The sequence below is a fragment of the Mytilus edulis genome, chromosome 5, assembly GCF_963676685.1.
Source record: "Mytilus edulis chromosome 5, xbMytEdul2.2, whole genome shotgun sequence".
Lineage (NCBI taxonomy): Eukaryota > Metazoa > Mollusca > Bivalvia > Mytilida > Mytilidae > Mytilus > Mytilus edulis.
The window spans coordinates 38471974-38490788 of record NC_092348.1 but is presented as its reverse complement, the minus strand read 5'-3'; the positions used below and the strand labels follow the sequence as shown (position 1 = coordinate 38490788).

The 18815-nt window shown below is 31.2% G+C and overlaps 1 protein-coding gene across 1 annotated transcript in view; it reads left to right on the top strand.

The window, feature by feature from the left end:
- The window catches only part of LOC139523628 (neural cell adhesion molecule 2-like), a 58715-nt gene that overhangs the window by 14398 nt on the left and 25502 nt on the right, over positions 1-18815 (top strand). Inside the window, exon 3 of the mRNA XM_071317793.1 lies at positions 10650-10934. Coding sequence (XP_071173894.1) covers positions 10650-10934 — 285 coding nt within the window. The remainder of the gene's footprint in view (positions 1-10649; positions 10935-18815) is intronic.

Below are 18815 nucleotides of genomic sequence, written 5' to 3'. Positions count from 1 at the left end.
CTGTTATTTTTCTCTGCAATATAATGTTCAAGAAATTGGCATTTCTGTATTCTATTCTTTAACCCAACCATATTTGGTTTTGTTTCATTTAATTTATATTTGTATAAATAATTCTTTGTAATTATGACTAACAGATTCAGTAATAAACTTTCATGTTTGCAACCAAGAAACACATTCTCTTTGTTAAGAACAAAGATTACAAAAAATGATTTACTACATTTGAAAAAGACTGCTACAATTGAAAAGTTATTGGGCATTCCAAAAAAAGGTTTCTTCACCAAGTTTACTAAAGTACACATCTTGGTGTCTTTCAATTTAATTTTGTATAACAAGGTATTAGTTGCTATGATTCTATGCAGAAATTTGTGTTGAAAGATTCGAAAGATTCTTAAATAAACATCTCTTTAGGATTTTTTGGTTATCCTGAAATATTCTGACCATTCTGTTGAATAAATAATCAACAGTTCTTCCCATTTCGAAAATTTGACTGTTGGTAGTTCAATAACTTTATTTACTAAATTTTTAATTCACATTACCTATAATTCTCTTAAAAAAAATATCACCATTATCAGGCTTATCCAAATCTTGCTTTAAACAGTTCTTTTTAAGGCATTTTTCATAGTCTGAGGGATTCTTGAAATCAGACCATGATATTTGATAAAAATGTTGATTTTTACTCTTACTTGAAATTGCTCAAATTTATAAAAATTCATATTTTCTTTATTAATTAGGTCACTTACTGACTGTACACCTCCTTGTTTCAATTGAATATACTATGGGAAATCATCCAAAGAAAAAAAGTTCAAAATATCTAATGATAAATTGTCACTGACAGCATTCTCAGTATAAGGTTTTGCGATAGAAAAGCATAGTAAAATATCCTTCCAGAAAGGATTTTTACAACTTTTAGAAATCTCAATCAGCGTTTCTTTCTTTATATGTAAAACCCTTTCACCCCCATACTTTTTGAGGTCTGCAAGTAACAATTGCTGCCAGCCACCAAGTGGGTTTGACATCAGTCTTTTTATCCAACTAATTTTTAAATAGATATTAAAGGAATGAAGATGTACCATATTAAGTCCACCTTGTGAAACATCACCAATAACTGGCAATAAGTGTGTTACGCTTAATTCTCTCTGGTTTTCCATTCCAAATAAAATTATAAAATAGTGAAGTGAGCTCTGTTAACCTTGATTGTGATAGGTTTGGCAATGCAGTCATTAAGTGTACCAATTTTGAAAGAGTAAGAGATTTAACTACAGTCTGTAATTTTCCCCAATAATGTTAGTTTACGATGTTGCCAGGTTTTCAGGATTGCAGAGACTTCTTTAATCTTCTTGGCAAAATTAATTTCTGTGATACAGTTTAAATCTAATGAAAATTCAATCCCCAAAAGTTTAAAATTGTAATGTGACCAATGAAGTTTTAAATCAGGACAAAGAATCATATCTGAATACTTTTTGTTTCCAATCCATAGTGCTTTTGTCTTTGAAGCATTTATTTTTAAACCTGAAATTTTATAAAAAGATTCAAAACATGAAGGTGTTTCCCTCAACGATATTTTGTTCCCATCTAACATAAAGAATGTGGCATCTGCATACTGGCTTAAAAGTGATTCATTAATGTTTACATTTATTCCCCTCATTTCAGGATTATCTTTTAATTTTAAAGATAGTAATTCAACACCAATAATAAAAAAATAGGGTGAAAGAGGATCTACTTGTCTGCAGCCTCTTTCCAATTGAAAAAAAATAGAAGTATGTTCATTATTTATAACACAACTTGATGTCCCTGAATATAAAGTTTCAAGCCATTTACAAACTGAAGGCCAAAAATTAAAGCTTTTTAAAGAATTTTTGTAAATAACCATTCTAAGTAATCAAAGGCCTTTTCAAAATCAACAAGTAATAAAAGACCTGTCTTATTATTTTCCTCAAAATAGTGCATTAAATCATATAAAAGGCGTGTGTTTTCATCCATAAATCTACCTTTGAATGAAACCTTTTTGTGTATCACTTATGACAAATGGTAAAACTAGTTTAAGTCTATTACAGCAGAAGCTATTTTCATATCAGTATTCAAAAGACTAATAGGGCGCCAGTTACTAATATACTGTCTGTCTTTCCCCTCCTTAGGAATGCATGTAGTTTCACTTTGATACTAAAAATCAGAAAATTTTCCAATCTCATATCCAAAATGAAGAGACCGAAAGATGAAAGGACCAATATCTTTCCAAAAAAATCTATAAAAGTCTACCGTGTACCCATCAGAACCTGGACTTTTACCATTTGTCATAAATTTTAACGAATCAGCACACTCTTTAAAAGTTAAATTTCCCTCACAAAAATCTCTTTGCTCTTCTGTGAGCTTAATGTTATGATTAAAAAATGATGAATCATCACAATCTAATTTATTGCTTGAGTATAAATTTGTATAAAAAGTTTGTTGTTCCGTTAGAATTTTTGATTGCTCTGATATATGTTGACCTTTATCATCTATTAGTTCTTGTAAATTCATTAGTAATCAGTATAGTATCTTCATTTTTAAAGACAAGAAAAAGAAAAAAAATCTATATTTCATATTTAAAAGTTGTATTTTTGGATACAATTGCATTTAAACATCGAGTACAACTATCTTAAAGCTTTACTTTTTTTTTTTATAAAATTACTCTTACATCAATTTCCTTATTATGTCTTAATTGGTCTAAGAGAAAATATAGACGGCGGGAAAGCATCTGATTGACTTTAAGATAAAGAACAATGTAAGTGTTGTTTGTTTGCTTTCTGCGCTTTTTGTTGTTCGTGTACTTATTTGTTTCATGAATTGATACTCATATCCTTTATTTTCTATTATGACAAACTGTTCAGATGCATCTTGAGAAGGTGTGTTGTAATTAAAATTACCACATTTTGGGTTTGACCTTTCACTCCAATCGTTATTTGACCTTTAACATTGATATGACTGAAAGTAAAAATCTCAAATTGTCATTGTCCGAATACTGAATTTCACAGCCACAATTTTAATGCATGTACAAAGCATGCAAAGGGTCCCGCTTTTCTGACAGTATTAGTCATATTTGGGAAGTTATAACAGATTGTAAAGGTGTTTTGCGCATTTTATCATTGGAACTTTTTTCAGTGATAGTTTGTCTTATCGGTTGTTCCACATTCTGTATCCTCTGCTCAGCTCTTAATAAAATTGCATTTCGCTGCTTTGTGACGTCACATACGTTGTCCCAGCCTTAAAAACATTGACCCTGGCATATCAGCGATGTTTCGGTTTTGACCCGAACTTATCAAGTCATCTTCCAGCTTGTTGATGAAACAACGATTAAAAACACTTGTTACTATCATGCGAAATACACAAATACGACCCGACAAACCTATCATCTGGATTTATGTTTAAACCCATTTCGTCAGACAACAATGGATGTCACGTGACTACCTTTTCTAAGCATTTTTGGTGGGTGTCATTTTTTCATCATATGAAACGAGTTTGTTTCCTCCGAAAAGGCATATCAAATCAAATCAAAGCATGTTGTACGTTATAAATACTTACTGTGTATACTGCTCGAGGTTCTAACATGCAAATTGCTTTTATTAAACGTACTAAATCATATAATACGAAGCCTTCAAACCCAAGGTCGTAGCCCGTCTCGGCCATTTTTTTAACACATGATTGGATAAACCTGGGGAATCTATGGTGAATTTAAAATATGTGATGAGCCTTTTTATAAACTGGCCTGTGTAAAATTTGTGCGACTGTTTTAAATACACTGTAATACGCCAATGTGCTACTTCTGTGTGTCGAAATTTCTGACGAACAGGTTCTGATAGTAGTTTACGTGTTAGGTCCTTGCGTCGATACTTTTTATGAACAAACTTATTTGTACTATTGTTTGATTTATATTGATATTTAGCACCATTCCTGTTATAAACAAGTGAAAATAATTAAAAAAGTTAATTATCTTTTTACTAAATATATTTTGAACAACAGACATATGTAAAACAAATACTATTTGTACCTATTAAGTTAACCTAGTTTATTATCTTTAAAACAGTTATAGGAACTGAAATAGGGCTTTAATATAACAGTTACTCTGCGCAATGATATATTAATACACGAATTACTTTGATAATATTTTGATATATATTTTACTGCTGTAACCGAACAACACCAACACAGAAAAACATTTCTTCTTTATCAAGTCCAAGGCTAGTCAAGATATGCATAAATACTGGATGTAGATGTGGCGCGCTCATTCCGGTGAGATTGGAGCAGAGAAACTTTCTTCAAACACCCTCTCGTTTAAAAAAAAACAATCGATTATCTATTAGTTTATGATGTTCGCTGCTCTGTTACAAAATAAATAGCTATTTAAAAAACTGAAGTCAGTCATTTATTGATAGACAAAAATGGTGATAATATATATCTCTGATTTTGAGTTATTTAAAGCTCCTGAAAATATTGTGGGGAACGATTCTTTCTAGATGTTTTAATCATTTGAAATTAATGCTTTTTTCCTACAAAAGTTATGAAAAAGCTATAACGATTTTATAAGATCTCAAAGTCTTGTGTGCTATACGTAATCTAATTATGACAAAAATAGGGATATTAAGCATGACATTATTTATTGGCACAAGATGGATACAATCAGAGGATTCAGTATATCTGACATAAGTCAAAAACGTCAAGGACAGCGATCTTCTTTAATCGCTTTTTGGAAATCGAGATTACGGATTATTAATCCAAGATTACGGATGTGGAATCTGAGATCAAGGATTGGGAAACCGAGATCGCGGGTTTTGAAACCAAGATCATGGTTTGGAAACCGAGATCCTGAATTATTTGGTTTCCGGATGAAAGTGAAAATTTTAAAACAAAAAAAAACATGATTCCACTTCTTACTAATAGCAATGATGAAACGGGAAGGCACTGACCTTTTCAAATACACATCATAATAATTTTTTGACACTGAACTTGAAACTCTTCACATTGAGGTTGTCCTTACAGGGTAAACATGAATAGTTTCTATCACCACATATTCCATGAAAAATTATTTAATACAAAATCGCATTGAAGCACAATATATGTGTTATGTTTTCTTTCTACATCTTGGATTGTAAATAACAGAGAATCTAAGGTCCAGATGTTCAATCAAATAAGCAAACTTTGATGAGGAATGCAGATAACTAATGTTAATTTTCATTTAAAAGAACAAATTCATAAGATTTTAAATTTAAGATATTAATATTTATTAAAGCGTAGATTATTTTTCCTTTTTTTTTTTTAATTTTTTTAAATTGCAATTTAAAAGGGGAGGAACACTTTAAAGTAGTGCATTTTCTGAAAGAATCTACATGGAGTTTGCTATTTCATATTTTAGCCGGAAAAAGGGTACTGGATCCTATCTTTTCTTTTAATATTCTCAAAGCTTTCTCTAAAAACTTTCTTTTATTTAACAATTATATCATTGAGTTAAGCTACTAATCACATAATAATGACTGTTCCTGTATAATCCATACACAATGTGTCATTTGTGTTATAACTTCCAACCTGAGAAAATACTCGGTGACCTATCATTTTTATTATATTTTTGAACAAATCAAAATATGTACTACATTTGGCAAAGTATGAACAAATTCTATCATTTTTTTATGTATACTCCAATTATTTCATACCACCTTAAGACAATCAGTATAGAATTATACAGCTGTGCCACCAGATTAGAAATTCCAATTCATCTAAGTTCTGACGTATTATATGTATAGAATGATGTATATGGGATTGAAGAATATGTAATAATTAGAATAGAGAAAAATTGTCCAAAAAATAAAGAACAGAAACTGGGTTCCTAAAATATATAGAATAACTCATAAAAGAATAGTGTAAACATACACTGAGTACACTGAGTACAATGTCCACAATAGAATTATCAAGTATTTACAGAATATCCATTGTTTCTAAAGATTAGAAAAATAAGCAGAAAAGTATATAGGTCTAAGGAAAACAGAAACGAAGACCCCCTATTCCCTCCACCCCGATCAATACCCTTGTATAAGGGTGTATGATATGTGAAACAATGTACATGTAAAAGAAAATATGTTTTGTTACCACCTTCCTTTATCTTGGCCAGGACCTTTGAATCGGAACAAAGAAATATTATGAAAAGAAGTGGCAATGCTTCCCTTATACCTAACGGATCATACATATTTTTCAAAACAAAACAAAAGCGAACTAGGTTTAAAAAAAAAACCATAATCTTCATTTATTGTCGCCTTATTAGTTAGAAATAATCCTGTGTCACATCTTCTTACACGAGACTGTTCATGTGAGTTTATCATGTTTTTAAAAATGGAACCTCAAACATTTGTATTCTATTCATTATTGCTACAAATAACGAAAATTGGTAAAACTTACGTGAAAGTGATGGACGCAAGCCGTATGCATTTAGTACAATTAACAACAGATTACTATTTCTTTATAATTTCAATACAGCCCTAACTTCTGCAAACATGAATTCATTGGAGTCTATGGTTATTACAGAAGATGCTTTTTTGTGTCTTTTTTATAGAATGCTCAGTACTTGATTGGTAAGGAACCATGTTGACTAAAAAAAATGAATGAACGATTTTCTAATCAGTACACTTTCAAGAAAAACTTCTGCGTGTCGTACAGTACGCTTTCAACAATTAAAGCAGTCAAAATATCCAAAAAGTATAATTAGTTTTTCGATGTGCAAGTCATGTCAACAAGTTCATATCCTTGGGGTCTTAATTTTAATTTCAAATCAATAATAAAGAAAGCCTTACACCGCTGGGGGAAAGCGGCTGTCCGTAACTTCCGTGTTACACGTTGTCAATAAATAAAGCAGCCTAGTAAAGTAACGTAAAAGTACTTTTTTTTAAATTTAAAACGTAAATATATTGAGATACTGACAAAAGTCCCTCTCTTTGTTTTTCTATCGTAATAATAACAGTTTTCTTTAATTGACATAAAACAGTTTTTTTTAATTTATTTTCAAATGAGCTAAAACCACCTCAAAATGTCAAAATAAATGTGATCGGACAAAATGCTACAATCTCATGGACAATCGCAAAAATCCAAGAGGTAAATACTTCTGTGATTTCTCTATTTGATTCAAAAGGAGGCAAAGTGGCAATCGACTCATCAAAGTACTATAAGTATTTAGAATTTCCAGTAACAAGCTGTGTGCTTGTCAATCTAAAGTTATGCTTAGAATATGTTGTCAAAATAGAATACATAAGTCGAGGAGTGTGGTCAGGCGTAACTGAACAGAAGTTTTGGATGACAAGTAAGTTTTATTTTTGGACTATGTTTACATGTATTTAAAATTATTGTTGTACATTTAACCTCCATAGTCTCAGGGCTTTTTTTGTTATCGTTTTGATAACATGTTTCTGTTGTGATCTTTTATGATTTCTGAATGGAGGATTGCAACTGAAATTGTTTAATTTTCTCTCGTCATTAGAGGGTGATGTTACATTTGCCATAACAGGTTGCTTGACAAAACTTCGAAGCGCATTCAGTTTGTTGTTTAAAATGTAAAAGGTTTGTCTTGCATATCACTATGACTGTGTTGTTCAACAACGGTTATTTTCAGTATTCTTTATATATATACGTGATCAACAAACTGACGATCATATGTCAAAAACAAACAAAAACGACCGAAAGACAGTTTTCATAAGACAACATAGAAAAGTAAAACTTGTGCAACACGATCCACATCAAATACAACATTGGATAACTAGTCTAACTTAGACAAAACATTTTCGAAATTTAAAAAAAATGAAGTATCTAGATAAAACGGATATTGTTGACATGACTATATTTCAAACCATAGATCGTACATTTTGGTAAATACGTTCGGTTCTTTTTTACAAACAAAGTCAATGGAACAGAGGGTATGGAGACTCTTGGAATCAGCGCGTAACGTTTGAGCGTATTCGTCATACGTTTCCGAAAAAAAAATATACGAAATTAACCTGTTGAAAAGTCATTACATTTGCGCGGATTATTAAATAATCGCAACCCTCCCGCTATACCTATAGCCAATGCAAAAGAAAACAAACACACAGCAATACGCACAGTAAAACTCAGTTAAAAAGAAGTCCGAGTTCGATGTCAGAATAGGTCACAAAAGAAACTTAACAATAGGACAATAATAAAGGACTACTATATATATAAAAAAATAATCCTTGATTGTTTTATAGACAAATTATGATTTCTGAAATCAAACACATTTTACTTTAACCTGTATTTTAAAATACCTTAAATATCACGTAAGTAAAGAGTCGCAATTTCCACCAACAATGTGGACAGCTATTGTGTGCCTAATGAAGACACAAAACATACCAAAAATAGGCCAGAGTCTTTTTAAAGCCTTTACAAATAACCGAAATAACAGTTAAATATAAATCAACAAGCAGACATGTTATACGTTTAATTCGATATAGTAAAATTCATTAAAAAGGACAAACTCGACGGCATTCACTCAAAAGCTAACAAAATCTTTAAACAGACTTATTAAGAAGGAATAGACTTACGATACTGTTGTCAGGTCATAAAAGATTAAATATTGTGGTTTTGATATTGATTCACTTATAGGTTCTTTACATCGGAAATAAAACATTTATTCTAAAACCAGCTGCTGGCATGATGTGTTCTTCTTATATAATTCAAGATGGTAGGATACTAAGCCCCTAACGGGAGGGATGGTGCTAAATATGCATACACCATTTTTTTAGTTTTTTTACTTGGTAAAATTCCCGCCAAAATGATCTGAAATCGTTAGGGTACAAGTACCAAGTACAAACCATTGTAAGATTATTCCCGTGGGTATCATATCTACAGGTATATCGTTTTTGTTCACGACCTCTTACATTGAATGTTTCTATTAGGATATTCGCTGTATTTTATTCATGACTGTATACTTTAGATGTTCCTACCCAGGCTATTCGATGTATTTCATTTAAAACTTTTCTTTTAATGTTGATACATTTATAGTGATACGGAGATGTGGTATGATTGCAAATTCATGTTCAAAATAATAAGAAAAAAAGGAAATTACGATAGTAAACACAAGCCCTTGAATATCGTATCAATTCGGAAAGAATATACTTAGCATGCAGGCGCTGCTGTAATGTTGCTACATAATCATGAGTACCTAGAAATGGAAAGTTCACAATTTGAAAGCTGAAATCATTTCTTTTGTCGTAAACTTTTGTTTTCAACCAACCATCATTGTCAATTTATAGATGTTAGTCAAGATATGAGGAAGACTTAACTGTATTTGTTGTATCATTTATCTCCACTTCGATGGGAAAGATGCGTTCAACATAGTCACCAAATGTTGAATTATTTAGTGAGAGAGCATCATCTATATAACGGAACGTAAAGTTAAGGGATATTGCTAACTTCTTATCTTTCTTCCTAAGAAGTTCCTGTATGGAGTCAGCCTCATAATAATAAAGGAACAAGTAGGCAAAAAGAGGGGCACACCTAGTTTTCATGCGAATGTCTGTTTAAAAACACGTCCAATCGTAACAAATATGTAGTCCATCAATAAAATCAAGCATCTTGATAATGTCAGTCCCTCCTTAGGACAATATACTTGTATCTTCGTTGGCCATTCTTTTTTTAAGAAACAAAGCAATACCAATTCTTTCAATTTGTCTTTTAGTTTGGAATGGGGAATACTTGTGTAAATTGTAGTAAAGTCAAATGTTTTGATACTATTGCAAGATGAAAGTCTTAGATTGTATGTACTCTAAAGATCTAAAAACACCACTAGAATAGGTATTTTCACAATTATTTTGAAGCCCCGTTTTGATAGTTAATAAAATAGATGTTATTTAAGTATCTGACCAATCTCAGTTTTTGATAGAATACAATATAATTTGAATCATGTTCCATTGCTCATGATAGTATATGTAGTATACGTCAAATAATTATATAAGCGAATGCATGTAACAAACCCGGACATCTCTATTAGGTGTTTATTGTTATAAGTTTCACTATGAACGAAACAAAATATTTAAAGATATCTTGTAATTGTTTGGCTTTATAAATATTTTTATATGAGCGTCACTGATGAATCTTATTTCGACGAAACGCGCGTCTGGCGTACTAAATTATAATCGTGGTACCTTTGATAACTACTTTCAACTAATGATACGGCACCAATAAATATGTTAATTCTATAAAATATTATGATTAATTAACTAGTTGAGCATTTGACATTTGGTTCAATTTTACAAGATGTATGTCAATGTAAGTATTAAACAGTTGAGCTAAAAATCACATGACATAAAGACAAAACTGTGCATTATAGAATTAGCTAGATTGTTAAAAAAAATGACTGGTGATATCATAGTTGAAAAGATACTTCTTGAGGATATATGGTAACGTTTGATGATAATTTCAAAATATGATTTTTTTTGGTTCATAAAGGACAAATGACGAGTGATATTTAGACATGTTAGAGGTTTAAAGAAAGTGTATGGAGGTTAATTAAATTTCTTTTCTTATTTTATTTATTTTTATTTCTTTTTAAAATTTGTTCATTTCGTGTATACATTGGTTGTTGATTGTATCATTGCATTATTAACATCGATATTATCTTTCAGACAATACCGTCAACGCTGACACCAATAACGATGTTGCCTTAGCTTGGACGACAGGTACCAAGGAATTTTTTGATGTATTTTCACCGTTGTTGAAAATATATTCTGTCCAAGGCAGCAGAATCATTCCTAATTCTCAATCTACAAAATACAAATATAACAAAAATTCAACGGATTCCCAAAACATCCATATCACCATCATCAATGTGAACGAGACAGATGCTGGGCTGTACATAGCGGAAGGTGAAAATGAGCTTGTAGATGGATGCTGTTTGTTAGTTGTAACAGGTATGTTATGAATATATATCTTAAGTAATAACTATGCAGACTTTGAATAGAAGACCTTTTTGAAGCGTATCATACATTTTTTACAAAAATCTCCAAATGTGTTATATAAATTATAAAAGTTCACGATATCATTCCTTTGGTTAATTATAAATCTGTTTGTCATTTCTTTTCTTTTTAGATCATCAGGATCAAAAGTACGAAGGAACGAACCATTATATTTCTTTCTCTCTCTGTTCACCAATCTTTGTCCAGATTTGAGTTAGCCTCGGTAACAGAACTTTTAATAGATAAAAGAAGATGTGGTATGAGTGCCAATGAGACAACTCTCAATCCAAGTCACAATTTTTAAAAGTAAACCACATTGGCTAGAGGTATAGGGGAGGGTTTAGATCTAAAATAAAACATTTTTACCCTCCGCATTTTTGCGCCTGTCCCAAGTCAGGAGCCTCTGGCCTTTGTTAGTCTTGGATGATTTTATATTTTACTTATTTTTATATATTTCGGAGTTCAGTATGACATCCATTATCACTGAACTAGTGCATATTTTGTTCCGGGTGGGATTTTCTGGCTGTATTGCAGACCCATTGTTGGCCTTCGGCTGTTGTCTTCTCTTAGATCGGGTTGTTGTCTCTTTGACAAATTTCCCATTTCCACTCTCAGTTTAATACATTATAGGTCAACGAAAGTTGATAGATACAAGAATATGTGGTATGAGTGCCAATGAGACAACTCTCCATCCAAAAACAATTTGTTAACGTAAACTATTATAGGTCAAAGAACGGTCTTCAACACGGAGTCGTGACTTACACCGAACAGTAAGGACCCAAAAACTGACTGATCTAAAACCATTCAAACGAGAAAACCAACGGTCTAATCTATACAAAAAAACGAAAAACACCTATGAATAATATGAACAAACGACAATTACTGAACATCAGATTCCTGACTAAGAACCGTTATGTACGCTTTGGAATAAAAAGCTTATTGACAGGTGATGAATATCCCCTAAGGGCACAACTTGCACACTTTTAATAGCAGCCTCATTTTTTCTGTATTGTAATGAATCACAGGTAACGGACAAAATTAGTAACGATTTGTAAAATGACTTTTGATTTGTACATTTAGAAACACTTCATAGGAGTTCAGAATGTTTGTGAATTTACTTTTTTTCGTTACCTTATTTTTTTCTTAAAACTCTTTATATTTATACTTATTAAATTACACGTTAAACTGTATACAAAAATGTACTACAAATGAGACGATTTTTCGTTCCGGATTGTAAACGTTTCCTTTTTGGTTGGAGATGTTCTTCTGGCTCATTCTGACTGTGTGTATATATCAAAACTTGCTGCTAATGCCTGATTGTAACTACATGTTGTGTTTATTAGTATTTAATAACATTGATTTGTATCTTGTGAAAATTGAAACATTACTAAATATATGTTGCATAAGATGCTGATTTACGAGAATTCATTATCTGACACCATGTTGATACCCTTTACTTATATTTTGACATTACACAGGCTCATGTGTTCCCCAGACTGTTTTTTGATGGCATTACCTTAAGTCTGTTGGATGTGCACCGATTGATACTTAATTCAGGAAGAACATTGTTCAGCGTTTGCCTTTGGTTTATGTCTATCATATATTTTGTAAACTGTTTGATAATGAAGTAAGACGTTAGTTTTACTCTCTTTGAACTGTTTCACTTTTTTTTTCTTTCAGTGCCTTTTATAGGCAATTGCGGTATGAGTTAACGTGTATCCTATATTTGAAGGCCTTTAATTGCTTACATCCACTTCTGTCGAATTCATGTTGAACTCATGTTGAATTTTGTCTTATTTGTAATTATACCACATCTTCTAAAATTATATTTGATTATCAGCAAGGGATACAGGCGTCATATACATATACTAAATAATTAAGAAAAAATGGGTTCTTTTTCCGCTGATCTATTTTAGCGTTAGAGTACCTCTCAAAAATCGAAGTACTAATATTATTCTAATGTTATGATGTGACTACAAGACTACAGTTACTTTCCGAGTTTTAAAGGGGCTATTTCCGTTTTATTAACGGTAATACGATCAACTTTGACAATGCTTGCGTCTTTGGGTCATACCGAGTATATTATGTGTAATTTTTCGACGATGCTTATTGATTTATGTGTTAAACTGTTGCTATTTATGACTAAAATTGGCAAATGAAGCAGATATTAATCTTTATAAAGGATAGATTTTATTAGTCAACCTGGTTCAATGTGAAAAAATTAACTAATTTAGTAATGAAAAAAAAATTGTCTGCATTTCTATCTAAAATATAATTGAGCACAGATTATATCCGCGCAAAAGTGAGTCAATTTATGAAGTTTTGTCGTTTTCGCTGATCACCTTCAATTACTGTCATAGATATATTCTTTTGAAGCAATAGGTTAACGTATTAGTTAGACTATTATCGAATCTTTTAGATAATACATACAATGATAGGGATTCCCAATACCCATTTGATATCCAAATATTCAGAAAAATAACAGACATAAAAATAAAATAACTATTACATCATTCTGAAAGGCTATAATTAAGGCGAGGCGACAGTAGATTCATTCAAAACATCACAATAATAAAGAAGAAAACAAATCAGTTCACAAACAAAAACTGAGGGTTTTTAATGAATTCCAAAAGTAGCGAGACCTGGAGTGTCTATAGGGCAAATTCCTCTTGCTTTGTATATGTTCCGGACCATATGAGTATTTGGACCATACGCTTATGGTCATGACCATATGCGTATACTCATATGGTCCGACCATACGGGTATGGTCGGACCGTACGCGTAAGGTCGGACCATATGAGTATAATACTCGTTTGGTTATTAACGGGCCGGATCATATGAGTATTTTGACCATATAGGTATTTTTTTTAATTACATTTAAAAGTTTCAATAATACAAAAACTTTATCCAAAATAGAATGATGGTTTACTTACATGACAGTGTATTATTTTTAATAATTCAAATACTACGTAAAAATTAAACATTGATGCCATAGTTAGTTTTCATCTCTATTAACATTGTAGGCTTGGGTGACATTTACCTCCACACGGTATCATAGCTTTTTTGCATTTGCAAGTCTTGGTTGTGCACGACCTTTTTTATTTACACCTTTTGTTTGCGAGTGAAAAGCTAGCCTTTTTGTAGCTGCGTACAGTGATATAGAGGTCTTTGGCCATTACGATATATCTACGGTGTTTTTAAAAAGCTATAGATCTCAAATATCGTAACATGACAGTAATACACCATATTCACAAGACAAATTAAATAAACTATGTAACTTTCCAGTGCCTTCAAATCTTGTGTAACAGTTCAAGAATATTTTTTTTTTCAGTTACTCGTAATAAAAAAAAATGACTATCGGTTATGACCATCGGTATAAAATATGTTTATCATAGTTTTCGCATAGTAAAATAAAATTAAATTAACTATGTGAAACTTCTACTTCTTATTTAGCTAATTTTTATTATAATTTATTACATTGATTTCCCAGTTAAATAAATACCGATAATTTCACATGTGAAATAAACGTGGTTATTTCACTCTCTGACGTCATACAACAGTAGGCATTGTCAAGACGTCGATACAGTCGGAAAGCAAGCCCTTAGAAACGACCGTTGTTGCTACTTTCTTAAGACAACAATGGGACTGATATTAAAACCCGCCATTCTAAAATTGCGTTTATTTCGCGGATTTTTTTTTTTTTGGCGCCAATTTGGAAGTTTATCTTTTTTTCAGTTTCCTACTTGCCATTAAGGTCTGAAATAGATTTATTTCGATTTGTTAATCATGGAGTTTATTATCAAAAGGAAAAAAAATCTAAAACATGTCAAATTGGCCGCTTTTTAACGATCCCGTAATGCCGTTGATCGTCGTTTAAAATTATTTTCTTCTATTTTTCACAGATTAACAAAGACTATATGTACTATACAAACAATTAATAAAACGTATATCAAAATTTAAAAAAAGCTCAAGTATAACGTTCAATTACCCCTTGGGTAAACTAAATTCCAAAAGAAAGACATTTTTTGACATTGTAGTTTTTCGGTCTTACACATCGATGTCACCTGGCATTGAACACAGTCAATGTACACACATTTAGTATGTTTGTTTGAAAGTGTAATGGCGAGATCAGCTGTGAATATTTGACTGGATTAATTATTCCCTTTAAGTCAGTGAAATGTATGACTTAACTAAAACAAGGTAAGGAAATCTAAAAATATACTGTCTTTGCACAACCTTAACTGCTTTAGATGACTGACATAAAACACATTCGTTGTTTATAATAATATAATTTTTTTTGTGATAAAGGAATCCTGCAAAAGTAAATGAGAAAGTATTGCTCTAAATTTGAACTAGACAACCAACAAACATTTGATTTTCTGGTGGGGGTAGGGGGTGGCTATTGATTGTTTTGAGAGAAAAAAAGATTGTTTCCAATTTTTGGATAAAAAATAATTTGTTTTTGACCCTGAGAAAAATAAATGTTTGTTTTACCCTCAGCTGCCATTAAATGAAATGCTAAAATTGAAAGAGAAGAATTGTTTTCAACTTGTCTGGAAAAAAAATCCATAGTTCCCCCTCCCCGAAAATAAATGGTTGCTGCCTTCAAACAATCTCTTTCAGAGTATCATTTTAATCAATCTTATTCAAAGCATTATCATACTGACATGAAGTGTGACTTAATTTTGACCTGTGATCTAAAACATAATTGTTGACTTAGCCCCCAGAAACTGCTCTGAAATACTTTTATATAAATGTAAAAATGCATAGTTTTTTTAATGTTATTATTATTTTTTTTCAAATAGAAAAAGAAAAATATTACTGAGTCTATTTTGTTTAGCACCATTTATTTATTGGTTTAGTGAGTTATTTTTATAATTTGAGTCCATTCATTAGAACTATAACTTGCATGAAATCAATGAGACAACATGTACTGTTATATTTAGTTTGTTCATACAAGGATTGCAAACTAATTTTCCTTTTATAAATTTAAAATAATGAAGATTTTACATTCAGAATACTTTCATTATGATCTCTTTTAAGTTTAAATGAAAAGGGTAGGACCAACTTGCAAGTGTCAGTAATGAAAAGGAATTCCTGTTTTTTTATCATTTTAATACTGTCTTGATCCATTATTCATGAATATTTAGACTACCCCTTGTATAAATTGAGTAGATATTTATTTCTGTGTTAAAATAATTTGGTTGCAGCAGTAAAAATACTTACCAAAACATGAATATTAAATTAACTCTTGGAATATTAAATTAATATTAAATTATTAACCCTATTATGGCACATAGGGCCTATTTCACTGGGACTGAGTTATGAAAAGTGATAAAATGTGTTTCTCTAAAAATTTTTTGGCAAATGTTTACAGTATCAAAATATATTTAATATATATAATTATATATTAATAAGATAATTTTTAATAATATCCACATGTAAATAACAGCATATGGTGCTTGATATAACAATAGTTTGTTCATGATAGTGTCAAACAAAGGGACGTAACTCGAGAAATTACCGTCGGCCCCGCTTCGTCAGAAATATCGACACATCGAAGTGGCACATTTGCGTATCTTAGCATATCAACTGGCACAAATTTGACATATCATAGTTCAAGTTATGTTACATTACATAATTTAAATTCAGCATAGCTTCCCGAGAAGTTAAGAAAGAAAATTACGATTTTAATTTTCTGTGACCAATTTTTATCGTCAACACCTTGACTTTGAAGACACATTTTGAGAGAAAAAAATGAGTTTAATCCATAATTGAGTTGAGTAATATATTTCTAATATACTCAAGAATGTTCACTTGTAAGGAAATTGGTTTTAATTAATGCAAAAAACTACAAATTCCAAAAAAACGAACTTCACTTTTTTTGGTTAAAAAATGCCCATATATGGTAATCACATGACGTCCATTGTTGCTTTAAGAAATGGGGTCAAACCGGGGTCAGCTTTCCGATTGGATAACGGCGGATCAATACAAATTGTGAATACGTAGAAAAAAGATATAGTTCCTTACATGTTTTACATTAATTTCTTTAAAAAAAGCCATTTGCCAATGTAATAAAAAGAATAACTAATTAAAGAATTCAAATAGAGAAAAATATTCAACAAGATATCGAACAACACATTAATTAACGAATGCGCGTATCGATTAGTTATTCTATAATTATAATAATAAAATCATCTATATGATGGCGTCTTTTTAATGAACTGTCATACCATATGAATAGTTTATAGGTTTAAAAAGTAAACTGTAACAGAGTGTAACAGAGTGTAACAGAGTGTAACAGAGTGTAACAGAGTGTTAATTACTCCGACCGTACGCGTATGGTCGTACCATATGAGTGTATACCCATATGGTCATGACCATGCGCGTATGGTCCAAATACTCATATGGTCCGGAACATATACATCATCGGTCATGCAAGTTCACATTGAGTTAAGATATCACAATCGAAAGTAGGACATACTAAATCAATAACATTACAGATTTAACGACTTAACTGGAATCTTAACATCCCGGACCGGGACATTAATATACCTGAGAGTTAAATAAAAACTTTTGAAAGATTAATTTTCATTTTGTCTTTTAGAAGGTTCTGTATGAATACGTCCTCATATGAGTAAAAAAAATATTCGGCCTGTAATGATGCTCAACTATTTCCGATATAAATACTTACTGTCTGTTGAAATAACAATCCACCAAACTCAACAAATATGATGTCGATTAAAAAGACCAAAATATGACGACATCATCGTCGGTGTATTAAGTGTTTCAATTAAGTGTGGTTCTTAACAAAAAACGATTTATCCTGACCCATTATGTGGATTTTGTATCTATGTTTTCCATTTTAGTTTACAAAACAATACGTTTAAATGAGTTGATGTAGTCGATAGTATAGTAGCGAATGGGGAATAATAGTATAAAGCGTGGAACATTCAATGGTTTTATTATTACTGCAAAATATAAAACATTCTAAAATCGTAGACATATTGTGATAGGGTTGAATTTGCTTTACATTCAATTGATTTTATGACCATTTAGACTCGTTATTGGGTCTTAGTCCTGATAAAAGAAAAACTTTAACGAGTCTCAAAGTCAATGCAATATATATAATTATTCAATAAACATTTCTAGAAATAATTGCATAGAACTAATATGATAACAATAAGTGTTTTATATTCAAATGAAAATCACTTTACATCAACAATGTTAGATATCTACAATAGAACATAACTTATAACTAAACTAACTCAATAAACCATTGAAATATCGTGTAATCGCCGCCCCTTCTGTGCTCTTTATTACATCTTTCAGTGCGTTAAACTTGCTTTATGATGTATATTAAAACTTATTGTTTACTTCTGAAAAAACACCTAATGTGTTCATAAAAGTATCAAATATTTGTAGAATGTAAAAATGTCTTTGAATATGTTGTATGAATTAAGTAATTTGATGGCCCTTACATCTACAATTCTCTTGACATATTTGATTTTTCGGCCCTCTACATGACACTTCCATATCATCTTATTAATCAAAAGTCGTCCTGTCGAATCAACTACAGTGAAACCTGACTAAACCGAATCCTGTATAAACCGAAAACCTGTATAAACCAAACGTGTTCGTAAGCACCGTCATATCAAACAAAGTGCGTTGTGAACCTGAATATACCGAACATCGGCCAAAACCGAACAAAATCTTAAGTCCAGAAGAGGTTCGGTTTTAACAGGTTTCACTGTAGTATGTATATTTGTTATGGGGCAAGCTGAAGGACGCCTCCTGGTGCGGGAATTCGCGCTGAATTGAAGACCTGTTGGTGAC